Below are 15094 nucleotides of genomic sequence, written 5' to 3'. Positions count from 1 at the left end.
GTGTCGGTAGTAGTTAAGTACTTAAAAAACCTCACTTTTTTTTCCTAGTAATTACAGTGTGTGTTTGTTGTTGGTTGATGGTTTGGTGGTTGGGGTTTTTTTAAGTCTGAGCTGTGCAAGGCATCTCAGGAAGAGTTTGACATAACTGCCTGGCTCTAGGAATGGTTTAGGACTGAGCTGTTGCTTCATTAATGTACTCCTGAGGATTCATACAGGTTTGCTGTCTGGCCAGTGTGCATTCCCAGCTTGTTCAAGGCACCTTCTCCGCGGGGGCATTTTGTTTTCCTGCACTAGCAGGGCACACTTGCTCCTGTCATGTGGCTAGAACAGAGAAATACAGCAAAAATAGTAATAGATGAGTCGTGGTCTGGTTTTGACATGGAGTAATTTTCCTCTGTGGTTTCTAATCAGGCTCTGTCTTCCCCAGATTTTGCCATGCCTTCCAGAACGTTTGAAATCCTGAGAGCAAAAAAAGTTTCCATACTGTTTACAGCTTGGATGTGCAGGAGGCAGGGCCTGACTGTGCTCCAGACAGTACAGGTGCTACTGCATGGCTTGTGAAGCTTTCCTTTTCATTTATTGGGGAGATGAATAAAATCCTCCATTCTCTTAACAATATATCCGGGGAGGAAGAAAGGGGTGGAAGTAGGGGCAGAAAGTAAGCTGTTGAGTGTCAACTCCAAGTGCAATGGAATCATTTTATCCTAACATGAAAAAGAGAAACCTTTTTGTACTCAGATGGGAGGAAGCTGTTGCCACTGGCACTACTTTTAAGCCACGTTTAAGATTTATATATTATAGTTGCTCTACTTTGCACAACTCAGAATTATCAGAGGGGCTGTGTTCATTTGTCCAGCGTCCATACTGGAGGTAAAACAACCTCTCATGCAATTGCATCTGATGACCTGAAAAATCATGAAGGTCCTCTTCAAGCACCAATGTTAAAAGTCTTACAGATAAATCTGGCCTGTGGCGACAACTGGCTGCCTCTAGTTTCCAGGTCACTTTTCACAAGCATTCCCGGCACAAGAATTTAGCAAATACACACGATGTACAGAACAGCAACCCAATTGTTCTTCTCCCAGCAGCATAAGAATATGAAATCGTAGGGTAAGATAGGCCATTTTTTGAGTCAGCTTTGACAGAGCACTGTGCCATATGAAGCTACTAAGTACTTTCTTTTCCTTCTGCCCATATACCGTCATGATGTTCTGATCACACATACGCCTCAAAACCCAGTAGCTGCTGCCTACTGAAACGTGCACGTAGGGTAGTTGTGTTGTTAGCAAGTGTTCCCTTCAGTATCCTATGTGGATTAACAGGCAAATCTCTCACAGAAGTATAACAACATTCCATACATGTGTGTTTATTGGGATTAATGCCTTGAAGAGAGAGTTCTCCACTACACTCAAACAGCTGATCATCTCTGAAGAAATCAAATGTGTCAGTCCCTAGCTAAATAAGAAATTGAAATTTTGAAGGGAAAAGAAGAAAAAAAAAGCTGGCTTTTAAAAAACAACAAGGTTGGAATCCCCCAGATTGTTATGAAACTGATCCGGTCTGGCTGTGCCAATCATTTCTCGTTTGGCTGAATGCAGACAGTATGGATAAGAGCAAGAGCCCACAGAGGTAGGTTTCAGAGGTGGACAGTTGAGATTTTCTATTCTTACTAATATATAACAGATAAGCCTACTAAACCAGTAAAACATCCACCAGATCCAATCATTCCGAGCTGCTCTGACTCACGCTGCAGCAGTACCAACAGACACTGGCCATTTGCTTTCTTGCAAGAGGAAAATAAAATCACTGTCAAAGCACTTTCTCCATTTAAAGTACAGGGTTACAAGAGTAAAAAGTTTTGAAAAAAATCAACTGAAGCTGTATAAATAATTAAATCATTATACAAACACGACCAAGAATTGAAGTTTTGCATGCTGAATGAATATTTTATTTAGAACCAGTTTATAAAAATAAAATACAAAATAATTTGAAAACAAAAACTTAAAACATTGTACAAAGCCTTGATATGGTACAAATGAGAAAATAAATAATTACAACTTTATGTACAAATGACCATTAGAAGGGCATTCACTCTTTATGTTCTTGGATGCCTGAGCAAACTTAAAAAGGAAAACAATGTCTTAGAAGATTTCCATGGCGGGGAAGGGAACTGCAATTAGTGAGTGAGAGAATTTGAAGGACCCAACATTTGTCTTCCTCAATGGTAACAAACAATCTTAGAACCACTTTCCACTCAATCACACTGCAGATTTTACTGTCAAGTATTAAATTTCTTAAGGGCTGACAACATTGTCTTTTTAATTAATACACTGATTTCATTGTTTGTGGTATTGCCCAGAGATTTTAGATTAGCAGCCATTGGTTGGCACCTTCAAAAAGTCAGTACTTGTCTGAAGGCATTGCTGGTGATTTCCTTAATTTACTAGTTTGGATATTCATAGGAAAGCATTTGAAAATTGACATCTGTTAGCACAAGCACTACAACTCGTCTCTGGGCTGACCCGATAGAAAGTTAGAAACTGGGGAAGAATTTCAACTCTTGCTTTCTAGCCAAAGAAAGGAAAGCAGATACAGAGAAGGCATCTAGACAACCAGTCCAGAACTCCAGTCAGAGGAAAAAAAGATGTGAAATAGCAAAAAAAAATTAAAAAAAAAATCCTACCTCACCTCGTTTCAAACCTTGATGACCTTGCCTGTCACAGCAGATATGGTCTGTGCTTAAAAGGATTTGAAGCCAGGCAGACCAAACTAATTATATTATATCTTTTAGAGCAAGCTGGTCTGCTGTTATTATAGGTCCTTTATATAAAACTTAGGTCAAGGGTCAAGTGATCTCAAAAGGAAACAAACATCTCTAAGTCCAATTAATTCTAGCTGGATTCCCACAGACAGTTGTGGGCGATCAGGACGTCGTACGAGTAGACCACTTGTGCTGTTGTTTTTGAAGAAACCATTTTGTGCGCTTGGCCAAAGCTGGCTCTCAGCAGTAATTCTTACAGAAAATTAGAAAAGAGATCAAAAAGGCATTTTGTATCATAATAGGAAAAGGAAAAAAGTGCATTTTCCGATTTAAAATGCAGCAACTGCAAATACGATATTTATAGGTGAGTTTATTCCTCTAGTCCCTGAACCTCAACAAGACCCTATATTGACCTTAATGGAAGTTTCACCTGCACAGGAACAGCAAGGATTCCTAAAGGTCCAAGCTTTTCATGCACAGGAGAAACAGAAGCAAAATACATCAATGACATTTGCTAACATTTGGGTCCGTCACTGATACTGTCAAGGGAGAAAGTGCTACCAGCAACAGGGAGTAAAATCAACCTGCACTGTCAAACCTGGATGGCTAGAGGAATTGCTGAGTTATTTCATTAGACTTCAAAACAATACATTCCTATGAATTTTTCCTTAAGAACCAAACAAAACCCTCCCAACAAACAAACAAACAAAAAAACCCCATCCCACCCCTCAAAGATAAATATTTAAAAGCCTGATTAATTAAATCACGGGAAAATGAGTTATACAACTTCTCAGGATTAGACAGAATTTTAAGGTAATTCCAGACAACTATTAAACAATCCATGCTGACTTTTATATGGTTTCTCTTTTATAAATGTCCTCTCTATGTAGGGAAAAGGAAGACTGGCTTCAAGAGGAGAGCTGAGGTATTCTTGTGTGAGGTGCGTGCTTATGCTGTTCACAGGTATTGGCTAAGAAGCGTATGACCTGTGCTCACATGTTGTGTTTGGTCAAAACACCCAACCTTGTTACCGGTCACTGAGAAGTGTGGTTACTTGCAAGCGATGACATTTGAGCCCAAAGCAAAACAGCAAGCGAACCCTGGCAGCTCCCTGCCCACTTGGTTAGCTAAAGGAAGTAGAATGAAAGTATTACACACCGTTCCACAGGTTTCAGAGATAGGAACGAGCATCCAAAGCTTTTACCGGTTGGAGAAGGGAATGGGGAATAACCACTGAGGCTCCTTTTGTATAGCCAGCAGTTCCTTACAGCGGAAAAGCAAACTGCCAAAGTGCCGGAGGCAATCCTGGAGTTAACTTAAGACACCAAAGCAGCCCCTTGCTCACCAGAATTGACAAGGTGGGCACAGTTCTCCTCACCTCACAGGATCAGTACCATGTAAAAAATTATGAAATAATAGGTTATAGGGCTATAATGAGAAACCAACTTGACTTTGAGCTTTCTCTTATTCTCCTACTCCTTTTAAGATTATTTCTTTGTCATTTAACATATATTTTTGAATGTGTATATATATATTTTATATATATATATATAAATAAAAACTGGAGACGCATATCCCTAGTTTGCCATCTGTCCCTCTAAAGACCCTGAAATAATCACTTTCTTCTTAGTGGAATTTGTGCCTCTCAGTGTTCCACAAAAATGCCTAATTTGTTATGAAAAAAACCCAACCTGTTTACAGGCAAGAGTCTGGCTTTGACCACAATCTCATCAAAGAGAAAAAGAAAATACAGTTTTAGAAGCATTACAGTCAACTGTTGCGTAAACGTCACTGTGGTAAGACAGACTCACGCAAGTTTTGCCCAGGTAGGACTACAGGGTCAGGCTTTGTAATATGGAAAAGAGACAGAATCAGAATTAGGGCATAGCCAAATTACAGCAGGTGAAGAGGAGATCAGAGCCAATCAGAGAAAAACAGGCCTCATCTCACTTGGGCAAATGAATTTCTGTAAACAGGATGCAATAGCTTAGACTGTTCCTATCTATATGCATATACACACATATATATGTCTGTATATACGTTTCTACATAATATACAGTATCTATAAGTGTATATATAGATCCACTTATATACAAATGCATATTTATCTATATAAAAACCAAAATTGTGTGTTTTCCAGCTATAGTTAATACCGTAATACTACAAATCGTAAATGATAGAGCTCTTGCAAGTCTTTTTCAGATGAAAAATATTTCAAGCTTTTTTTAATTATATAGTACCAGATCCTCCCCTTTACATCAAGACTGTTTAGTGAGGTATGCAAGAAAGCTTCATCTCAAACATGCAGACTTCAAGGCAAGGCTACGTCCAGGTTTCCCAAGGCAGGATGTGCTGGTGGCTATGATGAATACCCCGTGTCCCTCCCCAGGGTTTTGCCTCCTGAATAGTTGTACATAACAAGCACTTAAGACCCCATATTGCTCCTGCCTTTTAGCAGTGACATTTTCTATGCTTACTGATCCTGCTTAAGTAGGAGAAGTGTGGCTAGCATCGCACATCTAGAGTTGCTCTACTGTATCACACCTTCTATTAATTTAACAGGGTTGTACTTAAGTAGTAAGTGGCATTTGTAATTAGCAGTGAGGTTTATTAATATTAATATGAATTTTTGAGGTTGCAACTTTGATTATAACACACAATATCGCAGCACAAAAGTTCATGTGAAATCATAGAATCATAGACTGGCATGGGTTGGAAGGGACCCCAAGGATTACACAGTTCCAACCCCCCTGCCACAGGCAGGGCCACCAACCTCCAGGCCTGGAGCTACACAAGGTTGCCCAGGGCCCCATCCAACCTGGCCTTGAACACCTCCTGGGACGGGGCACCCACCACCTCTCTGGGGTCTTTTCAAGTTCTATTTTAGTTTAAATGCTTCATACCTCAATTTATCTACAAAATGCTCCAAAAAACCCTGACCACAAAACAGGAAAGAGCATGAAGCTGAAATGCCTCTGCACCATCTGCATCTGCTACATGTCATGGCTCCACTGCATTGCCCTCCAAAGAAACGGAGGTTTGAAGAGGACAAGCAACAGCTCCTTGGATTAATTACAGTTGCCCAGCTACAATCCCTGTGTAAGCAGAATAACTGTAACTGTTTCAGAAAATACAGATAAATCTTCCCCGTCCCTAAAAATCTGTGGCGTATAACCCTCCATAAAGTATCCCTTCACACTCTGTGCAAGGGCCACACGCCTGTGTATTGGTGTTCTCATGCAGTCAATTGCATATTCAAATACTGAAGCTTACAGAGTTCTTGATGAACAAGGCCCTCTAGTAATAATAAGCTAATATTTACCTATGAGTTGATCAGCTGACCCTTACCTAACTACGTTAACTGATTGCTACATTAGACTCTAAGTAAGCAATTCTGTAAACTTTTAGGGGGAGGATATCAAGCAATATGAAGAAGAGCGGGTAGTTCACAATCACTTCTCTGTTCACATCTTCCTGATTTTTTTCTCACTAGATCCTGTCAAATAAACAAGAAAAAGCCACTGGGGATATACTGTCCTTTGACCTCCTTTTACACTGAAAGAAGCCTGGGTCATCGATCACAATTAATATCTTTTTCTCTGTTTTGGCATAGTTTACTATTTTACATTGGCAAGTAGTTCAAGTACAAGTGAATTTCTACAGCACTGATTTATTTTACAGAGTAATGTGTAACAACAGACAAGTCTGTACTTTGAAGAAAGCATAAAAAAAAAAATCCTTAGGTGTTATATTCTTTCTCACCTGTAAAGCAGTTACCCGTTTCTGGATCCTGGTACAATGGAGAGAAAACACAAACACCTCAACTTCAGCATTTTAGGGAAGGATGCATAAAGTTGGTACCTATGAAAACTGACCATGTTAATGCAGGAATAAGCTTACAAGACCCTAATAAATGCTTTTCAGAAATAAGGGAGAGGGGAGGAAAAATAATCCTTGGCTGTCACACCACCTTAACAAATAATTCCAGCAGTGCTCAGGACAAAAGTATCCGAACAGAACCAAATCCTCTTTATGGTGTAAGGTATGGAAACACCAGGAAAACAGGAAAGAAAAACATGGAATTTGTCATTGTCACATTCATCTGTTAGGCATTCATTGACTGTCACTGCTCCCATATGACAGGTACTCAGAACAATCAAGTCACATTATGAACTAAAAATGCAAGCCCTATTCATAATCAAAAATAAAACTACCTCTGAGTCTCTGTTCTTGTTCCATATGCAAATGCACACACAGAATTAGAAAGAAAAGCAGCAAGCTGCAAGACAAAACACTGGCTGGTTGAGAAATCTGCAGTCCTTCCATCTTGTACCAAGGTATAAAGGCTATTAGAATTTGTGCAGTCCAGAATTTTTGGGGTTGGAAATAGAAGACATAATGCTAAAAGTATTCAGGAACTAACAGAATGGGAGCTTATTATTTGTGGTCCATAAATTACAAATGAAAAAAGAGAAAGGATGAGTTTATATAAGCATATACATATATGTATATATAAATATTTATATTATATAATTTACCATGAGGACATGCAATTATTGATATAGCACCTATTATACAATATATTACAAAGGAATAGGACTTTCTAATGGTACAGTTTCTTCAGGAAAAGCAGGTATACCCTACCTATTGCATTCATCTGTAGTGCTTGAAACCTGAAAGAAATTAAGGTTCCACACTGTGCTACATTACGTATGGGAAACAATATACATATTCATAGTAAGAGAAGAAAAGAAAACAACAACAACAAAAAAATAATCATCAACATAGTCTGACAAAGCAAGTGAAATTCAGTGCAGCTCCAGGGCCACTTTAATGCAGCATTAGAATGTGTTAGCTCAGAGAAAATATATTCCCTTTTTAATCCAAAGGTATTCATTTGGCAGAGGTTAAATAAAAAAGCATAGATGCTGTGAAGAGGCATATGACTGCAGCAAGCAGATCAGTAACTGACAAGTCTCCTGTGCATCCAGCCTCCCCACAAGAAGAATAATTAGGGAGAGCTAGCTGCACCTTTCTCAGGCTTGCATTCTGGTGTTTTACTACTCTGACCCACTACTCTCTTCTGAATATAGCAAAAGGTGCTGTACCACTCCACTCCTTACAGAGATCCTGTAGAGCACAAGGACTGTTAAGTAACTACCCCACAAAGTTGGAGGAATTAAGACACCCCACAGACATTTCTGACAGGCAATGAAGCTTGGTTATCAAAAAACAACCTCCACATTTGGGCAAAAGAAAGACAAGCATCCAACATAGAAAATATCTCAGATTGCTTATATTTTGCTTTGATGATTAATATTCCTACCCAGATTTTGCAAGGCTGTTAAGTGTATTTCTGTCACCTATACCCTACCAAGCTCTCAGAGCAGACAATCTCCTCATCTCTTGTTTCATCTTTCCTGTTTTTATAAAACAAACGACCAAAAAAACCCAAATCTTGGTTGGTAATCATGTCTGCATGGTAAAGTCTGTGGTTTAAGTAATCTATAACTAATGGAAAAACAAAAGCTGTCCAAGAGTTATTTTTGCAGTTGAGTTAATGAAAAAAGGTACTTCTGTTTTCTAACTTACATTGCAATTTATTGTAGATCTACAACATTTAGCAAAGTGCAGACATCTCCTTTCTCTCATTTCCTAGACAGGAATGCTTTTTTAATTCTACTGGATAAAGAATGCCACTCTGACTCCTAAATACGCACAGGATACAGAATTGAGAGCTAAATTGTTGGATCCTAATTAGTACCGAACAACTTTCTAAAGAATACAGCTACAAAAACATCTTGGAAAATGTTCATATTAATTTTTTACAATATCATTAGTGTCTAGATGGGGCAAGGTACATGATACTTCATTCAGTAAAAATTCTGTATCGTGGTAGACAGGGGACAAGATGAGCACAGAGTGACCTGGAGATGTGCGCAGCTGAAAATGGAAGAGACTTAGAAGGTAGAAATACCATCATCTTCTAAACTGTGTGCTTTTTTAAAACTGCAGAGACATGCTTGAACAACACATCTCCCAAGTGGTGACAAAATTTTGGGAATAACCATTTCAGGTTTTCTTACATACTCTTTAAGTATGTAAAGCCTTAAAATAATTAGGCCAAATCTCCTAGCTAGGTAAACTAAACCCAGAAATAAATACCATTTTTAAACACTCACCTTAGAGATCTTTTTTTTTTTTTTACTCTAAAAACATTGCACCTCTTGGACTACCTAGTTATTCTCCTGGCCTCTACTTCCCTCTCATGGATCTGCTTGCTGCCTGCTCTTAGGCAATCAATGCCTGGCCACCTATTTACAGGGTATGGTTTCTCATGAATAGTTTATGATGCTTACTTTCTTTAAAAAGCGCAGCTTCAACACCTTTTTTTTTTTAATATACTTTTTTTGATTATTTTTTTAAATACACAGTACACAGACACAACATGCATCAGATTTAGGAGGAGGCTTTATACCTGTCAAGGCTCAGTTCCTATCTGCTAAGTTTAGTGGTTGATTTGCTCTTTCCTGTGGGAGTCTTACTGTTTGGGGAATGGTGGAAGGAACTGCCAGATCCTTTCAGACCATTCTTGCTTGGTTTGTTGCAGCAGTGCTCCTGTTGGCAGGATCTCCTAGAAGATGAGGAGCCTGAATGGCTAGGAGGCGATTTACTCCTCCCAAGATGTGGGGATGAACTCCTCTGATCATGATGGGGTCTCCCAGCCCGGGATGGAGAAGAACTGGTAGTACGGGGTAAAGAAGAGCTCCTAGGGGAGGCACTGGGACTGCGTCGGGGAATGACCGGGCTTTTGGGTGGTGTTTTTGGACTATGTGGAGATCCTGGACTCTTACACTGGGTAGAACTCCTTGGTCTTTGAGATCCGTTCTGTAGGATTTGAGCCAGACGAGAGATAAGATCTGAGTCCGAGCTGCTACTCCCCAGGACTCTGTATCTGCGTAACCTTAAGAAGAAATGAAGAAAGATTATTTCTGTTCCCATCTATTTACTGAAGTTCATATAGCAACACAGTATTTCTAGAAACGAGGAACGAGCTTACGTTGCAGAACATGCAAGACATCCAGACATCTGGAGCTGAACTTTCCCATAAGGTAAAAGTGCTTGGATCTAGGCTTTGCTTATGTGTTGTTCAAATCAATACAGTAACTACGTTTGCATAAACTCACTCACATCAACAGCCGGAGTGTTTACGGGATAACTGAAACAGTGCTGGAGGAAGCGCCTTGAAGAACAGTGCTTAACTCCTCTGTACCCACACGCCATCAATACACTCCTATACACAATTTTAAGGGCTGAAGAGGCACACCACATCCTCTTTCAGAGCATATCAAAATTCTCCTTATCTTGGTATCATAAACACTGATTGTGGTTGTCTATATATAGAATTGGCCAAGGGATGCTTCTAGAATTCACTCTATCTTCCTTTAAAGAGTTCTTTTCACTTAGCTAGGATGTGAGCGTAGCTAACCAACTCAGTACTGGTGGCTGGAATCTCTAAAAGTGAATTAGTTAAAATATCTACAGTAAAACTGGTTTAATTTTCAAAAGGGCTGGGTATGACAGATCCTAGTGATTTCTCTGGGTTTATGAATAATCAACAGTTCCAGAAAAGTGATGCCACTTTAAATATTGTAAAGATCTAGTTATAGATTGACAGGTTTCTAAATATTGAATACACATCTATTGATTTCTGAGGTTTAATGGTGAAACAGACTCATTCTTGTGTAACCACCTCTCCTCATTCATTGCCAAACAATGTGAGGTTTCTCAGAGAACTGAAGCCCAGCATTTTGAAAAAAATCTTCTACAGAACTACATGCTGCATTCTAACTGCAATCTAGCTCGAATCCATTTTCAACCTGAAAACCTGTTTCTATTTTCTTTGCATTACCTAGCTTCTAACCCAGGTCTAGAAAGTGGTTTTCCTGGTGGTGGCCGAGGAAAGAACTGAGCTGAACTTGAATTGGTGACTTGATCGGTGGTTGCCCAGGACACTGGCCTTGGAATCTTGCTTTTTCTGGACTGAGGGCTGCTTGGAGATAAAGAGTTATCTTCCGTTAGCTTGCTGAAATGAGAGTCCAGTGTCAATCTAGAAAAGGAGGATAAGACATCATCCTCAGAAAATGGGACTGGAGCAGCAGCCATTTTTTCCTCCAGTGACTTATCAGAGGCACTTGAGAGGTCACCAAGGAAAGATTTGAGCTGTCTCTTTTCCATAAGTAGTCTGACCAAGTCTGTCTGATGGGCCTTTTTTAGAAGAAGCTTTTCCTTTGCTGAAACAGGAGAAGAGGACTGTGACGTTGAGTCTATCTCTTGTGCTAAAACTGGGATTCGGCTCTGCCTGAATACAAAAGGAGATTTAACTAAGTCTTTCTTAGATCGATGAGAATTCTCATTTTCTGAAATGCAGTGGAGTAACTCTCCATTTCTGGGAGCATTTTTCTCTTTTTTGTCCTCCTGGTGCAAAAAAGTAGTAAGGGCCACTTGGTGGCATTTCAAGTCTTGGATATGGACTTCTTCCTTAGTCAAACGAAAACCATTTTCCTGAACTGGTGCTACTTTGCTAGCCTGTCTGTTAACATGTGGTTTGGTAAGTCTTGAGGGAGAAAACTCTGATGGTTTAGGTGCTACTGACTTCAGAACCTCATCTTGATTTGGCACCAAAGAGACAGGCCTTGGCTTTGATTCTTCAGCAGCTTCAGCATTTGTTAGAGGATCTTCCTCTGCAGATTTTGAGTCTCCTGGCAAAGAATTCCGTTCTTTGCTTCGCATTTCAACGGCGTCCTCAGAAACCACTGGAAGCCTTTCTTCCTCTGCCTCCTCTACAGGAGCATTTTCAAGTTCTTTCTCACCCTGTATCCCACTATGTTGTTCAGGTAGGTCCTTTTGGCCACATTCTTCGACAATTCCTTCCCTGTCAAGCACCTCTTGGCTGATGTTAAGTACCAAATCTGGTCTGCTGACAATACTAACTGGAAGCGCATCTTCTGTCACAACTAAACCTGGCATACTTTCCTTTGGAGAAGAAAGTTCCACAGTGTGCTCTAGAGACTGAGCATCCTGCTCTCTTTTCTCTAGCTGGTGGCCATAATGAAAGCTCTCCGAAGCAGACTGTGTGGATGCCACTGAAGGTCTGGGTATTGTTATCTGCATTGGAAAATTAGAGAAGTAAAAGGTGAGAAACTCAACTACATTATACAGATAATAGTCTTTAAATAGCATTTTTGATCCCATGTCTTCAGGATACATTGTATATAAATTACAATGGTCAATAATACCTAACTTCATAATTTACATCTAGATAATTAGAAAAAAAAACCAAAACCAGCCCATTATTCCAAGACAGAAATGTGTAATAGGTAAAAACAAACAATCTCAGTGGAAAATGTTGCTGTTACCCTCCTGGAAATGAGATGCAGCCTAATAGGCTGGCTTTTTATTTAGTTCACATTAGTTTGAATACTCATAGAATAAGTGGTATATAAATGTAAAATTTTTAACAAGTGCACAACAATATTCTTACACAAGTACAGAAGACAATGCAGTGAGATCCAAACTCAGGAATGGACTTAAAGTGCAATTTAGGAAGAAAGTAGATACTTTTTTACCAAATCTATTAATTAAAAAAAAAAAACCCAAACCTCATTAAATACACCCATCCCCACAATAGCTATGGTTTTGTCCAGAAAAACTTCCTGGAGTACCCAAATTTTAGTTATTGCCTTCCCTATACAAGCTTATGCCCAGTTTTAACTAAGTAGCCTAGTTAGGACATCTCCTTGCCTAAGGTTATTAGGAGATTCACAAACTAAATATTCACACATCTATATCCCCTAACGGGTCTAATCCAATAGCTATGCTTAAAGTACTCCTAAAACCTATACAGAGCATTGAGCCATGCTCCCTTTGAAAAACAGCTGGTTATGAGGAGTGCTGCCTCTAGTGCATAGCTCAATTGTTAGAGCACATGTCCAGAAAGCAGGAAACCTGCATTCACATCTCTCCCCGCCTGAGGGACACAAGCCCACTTTCCCCAGTTCCCATCAATATGAATGTCCTGGTTTTGACTAGGACGGAGTTAATTTCTTCCTAGCAGTAGATGGAATGCTGTGTTTTAGAGTTAGGATGAGAGCAGTGCTGATAGCATCTTGATGTTTCTAGCTGTTGCCAAGTAGTTAAGAACTTTTCAGTTGTTCATATTTCCCTGCTGATGAGAAGGGAGGGGACACAGCCAGGACACGTGACCTGAACTGGCCAAAGAGGGTATTCCATGCCAATTACATCATGCTCAGTATAAAGGGGGGCTGGTGGGAGGGGAAGCAGGTGGCTCCAGAAGGTGCAGTTTTGCAGATGGTCCATTTTTGGGACAGCTCTGGGCTCTACAGCCTGAGTTGTGTAGTTCAGTGAGAAACTGTACTGTGAATCACCAGTTTCATATATTTTGCTATACAGTCCTGTTATCATTGTTATATCCATCTTTCTGCTATTCTAGTAAACTATCCTTATCCAAACCCACGGGGTTTTGGTTCCTTGGGTTTGTGGGGTTTTTCCCTTTTCCTTCCCTCTCCCCTCATCCCAACTTCCTGCCCCAACTCCCTTTTAAAGAACAAACGATTGCTCTCAGCTGGGGCAAAACCAAGACAACGGACAAAACCAGAATGGAGTTGCTTCTCAGCCTCATCTTTGAAGTCAGGCCACCATACAGATAGAAATGTGAGAGTCACGAGGTCAAAAGGGTGTGAGAGACCACACACAAAAGAGAGTTTTACCTCTATGGCTAAGGGAGGAACAGACTTTCATGTGAAAAGGAGTCCTAGATTATGGTTTATAGACATTGGATTGAGGTATAAACAGTAAAAAATAATCTTTCTCTACATGCACAGAGACTTGGGTCCTTTTTCCCTTGTACTCTTTGGCCTCACAAATCTGACACAGTTTGAGTTTCTAATACTCAACAGAAAGTAGAAGACTGGAGCCTAGGTCTGGATATAAAGACTTTCTTGATGGACTTTGTCAAAGAGACAACAACTAGTAGCCTATTTCCAGTGTTTCTTCTATGTTACAAGACAGATATCACTTGACCTTGTTGCAGAAATTATATGTGCTGCTGAGCTTAATGGGCTTTTGCAAAAGGTAGTAAGTACATTGGTACTACTGGGTGATAGAAACCAATCTCATCTGTCAGGACCTGTAACTATTTATGCTGTGTATGGAAACTTTACAAATACAGAACCATGCTCCAAAAATAAGAAATGGGATCTGACAACAGAGGAGATATACTCAAATCTCCCATGAAAGTTTAACAGCTTCACTGAAATTCTTGATGGCTTCTGTGGTTTGTTTTTTTTTTTTTTTTTTTTTGCATATTCTTCATAGTTCTGTGTGGCAAAGTTTCCATCATTATGAATGCACATTTACCTCCATGAAACACAAACATTCAACTGACATTATAAACAGTTCACTAGAACAAAACATGAAACATAAATCAATGGCATAAAGCTGAATTTATAAGAGGACAATTGTTTATTGTTAAATGAATTATTTCTTTAGTATAACACATACTCTGAACCTCTCTAATTGACTTAATGAAGTTTTGGGACCTTAACCTAAAAATGTGGAATGATATTTTTGAGAAATTTGGAATAAAATTTGGCAAAAAGGATTTTCTTAGTTTTATAAGTAAGGTTAGCTGTTAGGCTAAGGAAAACTATTTTTCACCAGGAAGAAAAAAATAGCAGAAACATAAGAAAATGGATCTCTTTTCACATGCAGACCTAAGGTCTAAAAGCAGCATCTTTAATTGCTTTTAAAGAATGACTGCCATTGTAGTAGGTGGCTAATAAGCTTGGTAACGTGGCTAAAACAAGTACTCAATTTATAACTTCTTCTCTATGACATACAAGCCAATTGAAGAATATTCTTGAAATTTACTTCTATCGCTGGAGAACTGGGAAGCAGTGGTGCTTACAGTCTGTAACTGCATGACACTCAAACAATACTCCTGTCATATACCCTAATTAAAAATGGCCAGTATTGTAGTTATTTTCTTGAGTTCCAGAGTCTTTCTAACAAACTTAATGTGCAGTTCAGAGATATAAAAAGATGGCAACACCTATTTCACATTCCCATCTCATGCTATTATTTCCTTCTTTACAGAAACTGAATTCCTACCTTACCATGGTTATTATCTATAGTCACAAAAGATCTAGAAATGAAGAACTACTTTCAGAAGCTTGCTGACTGGAAGACTTTTTCCTCTGGAAACTACTGATTTCTTGAGGACTGTAGGTTCAGTAATAAAGTCAGTAAGTT

At 39.3% G+C, this 15094-nt stretch overlaps 1 protein-coding gene across 1 annotated transcript in view; it reads right to left on the bottom strand.

The window, feature by feature from the left end:
• Positions 1-8487: 8487 nt before the first annotated feature.
• The window catches only part of TTBK2 (tau tubulin kinase 2), a gene marked incomplete at its 5' end in the record, with an annotated part of 62074 nt that continues 55467 nt past the window's right edge, over positions 8488-15094 (bottom strand). The window contains 2 exons of the mRNA XM_084270377.1: positions 8488-9725; positions 10674-11929. Coding sequence (XP_084126503.1) covers positions 9257-9725; positions 10674-11929 — 1725 coding nt within the window. The 3' untranslated portion in view covers positions 8488-9256. The remainder of the gene's footprint in view (positions 9726-10673; positions 11930-15094) is intronic.

The sequence above is a fragment of the Gallinula chloropus genome (genome assembly GCF_964237585.1).
Source record: "Gallinula chloropus genome assembly, chromosome: 14".
Taxonomy (NCBI): domain Eukaryota; kingdom Metazoa; phylum Chordata; class Aves; order Gruiformes; family Rallidae; genus Gallinula; species Gallinula chloropus.
This window is presented reverse-complemented; position numbering and strand designations above follow the sequence as displayed.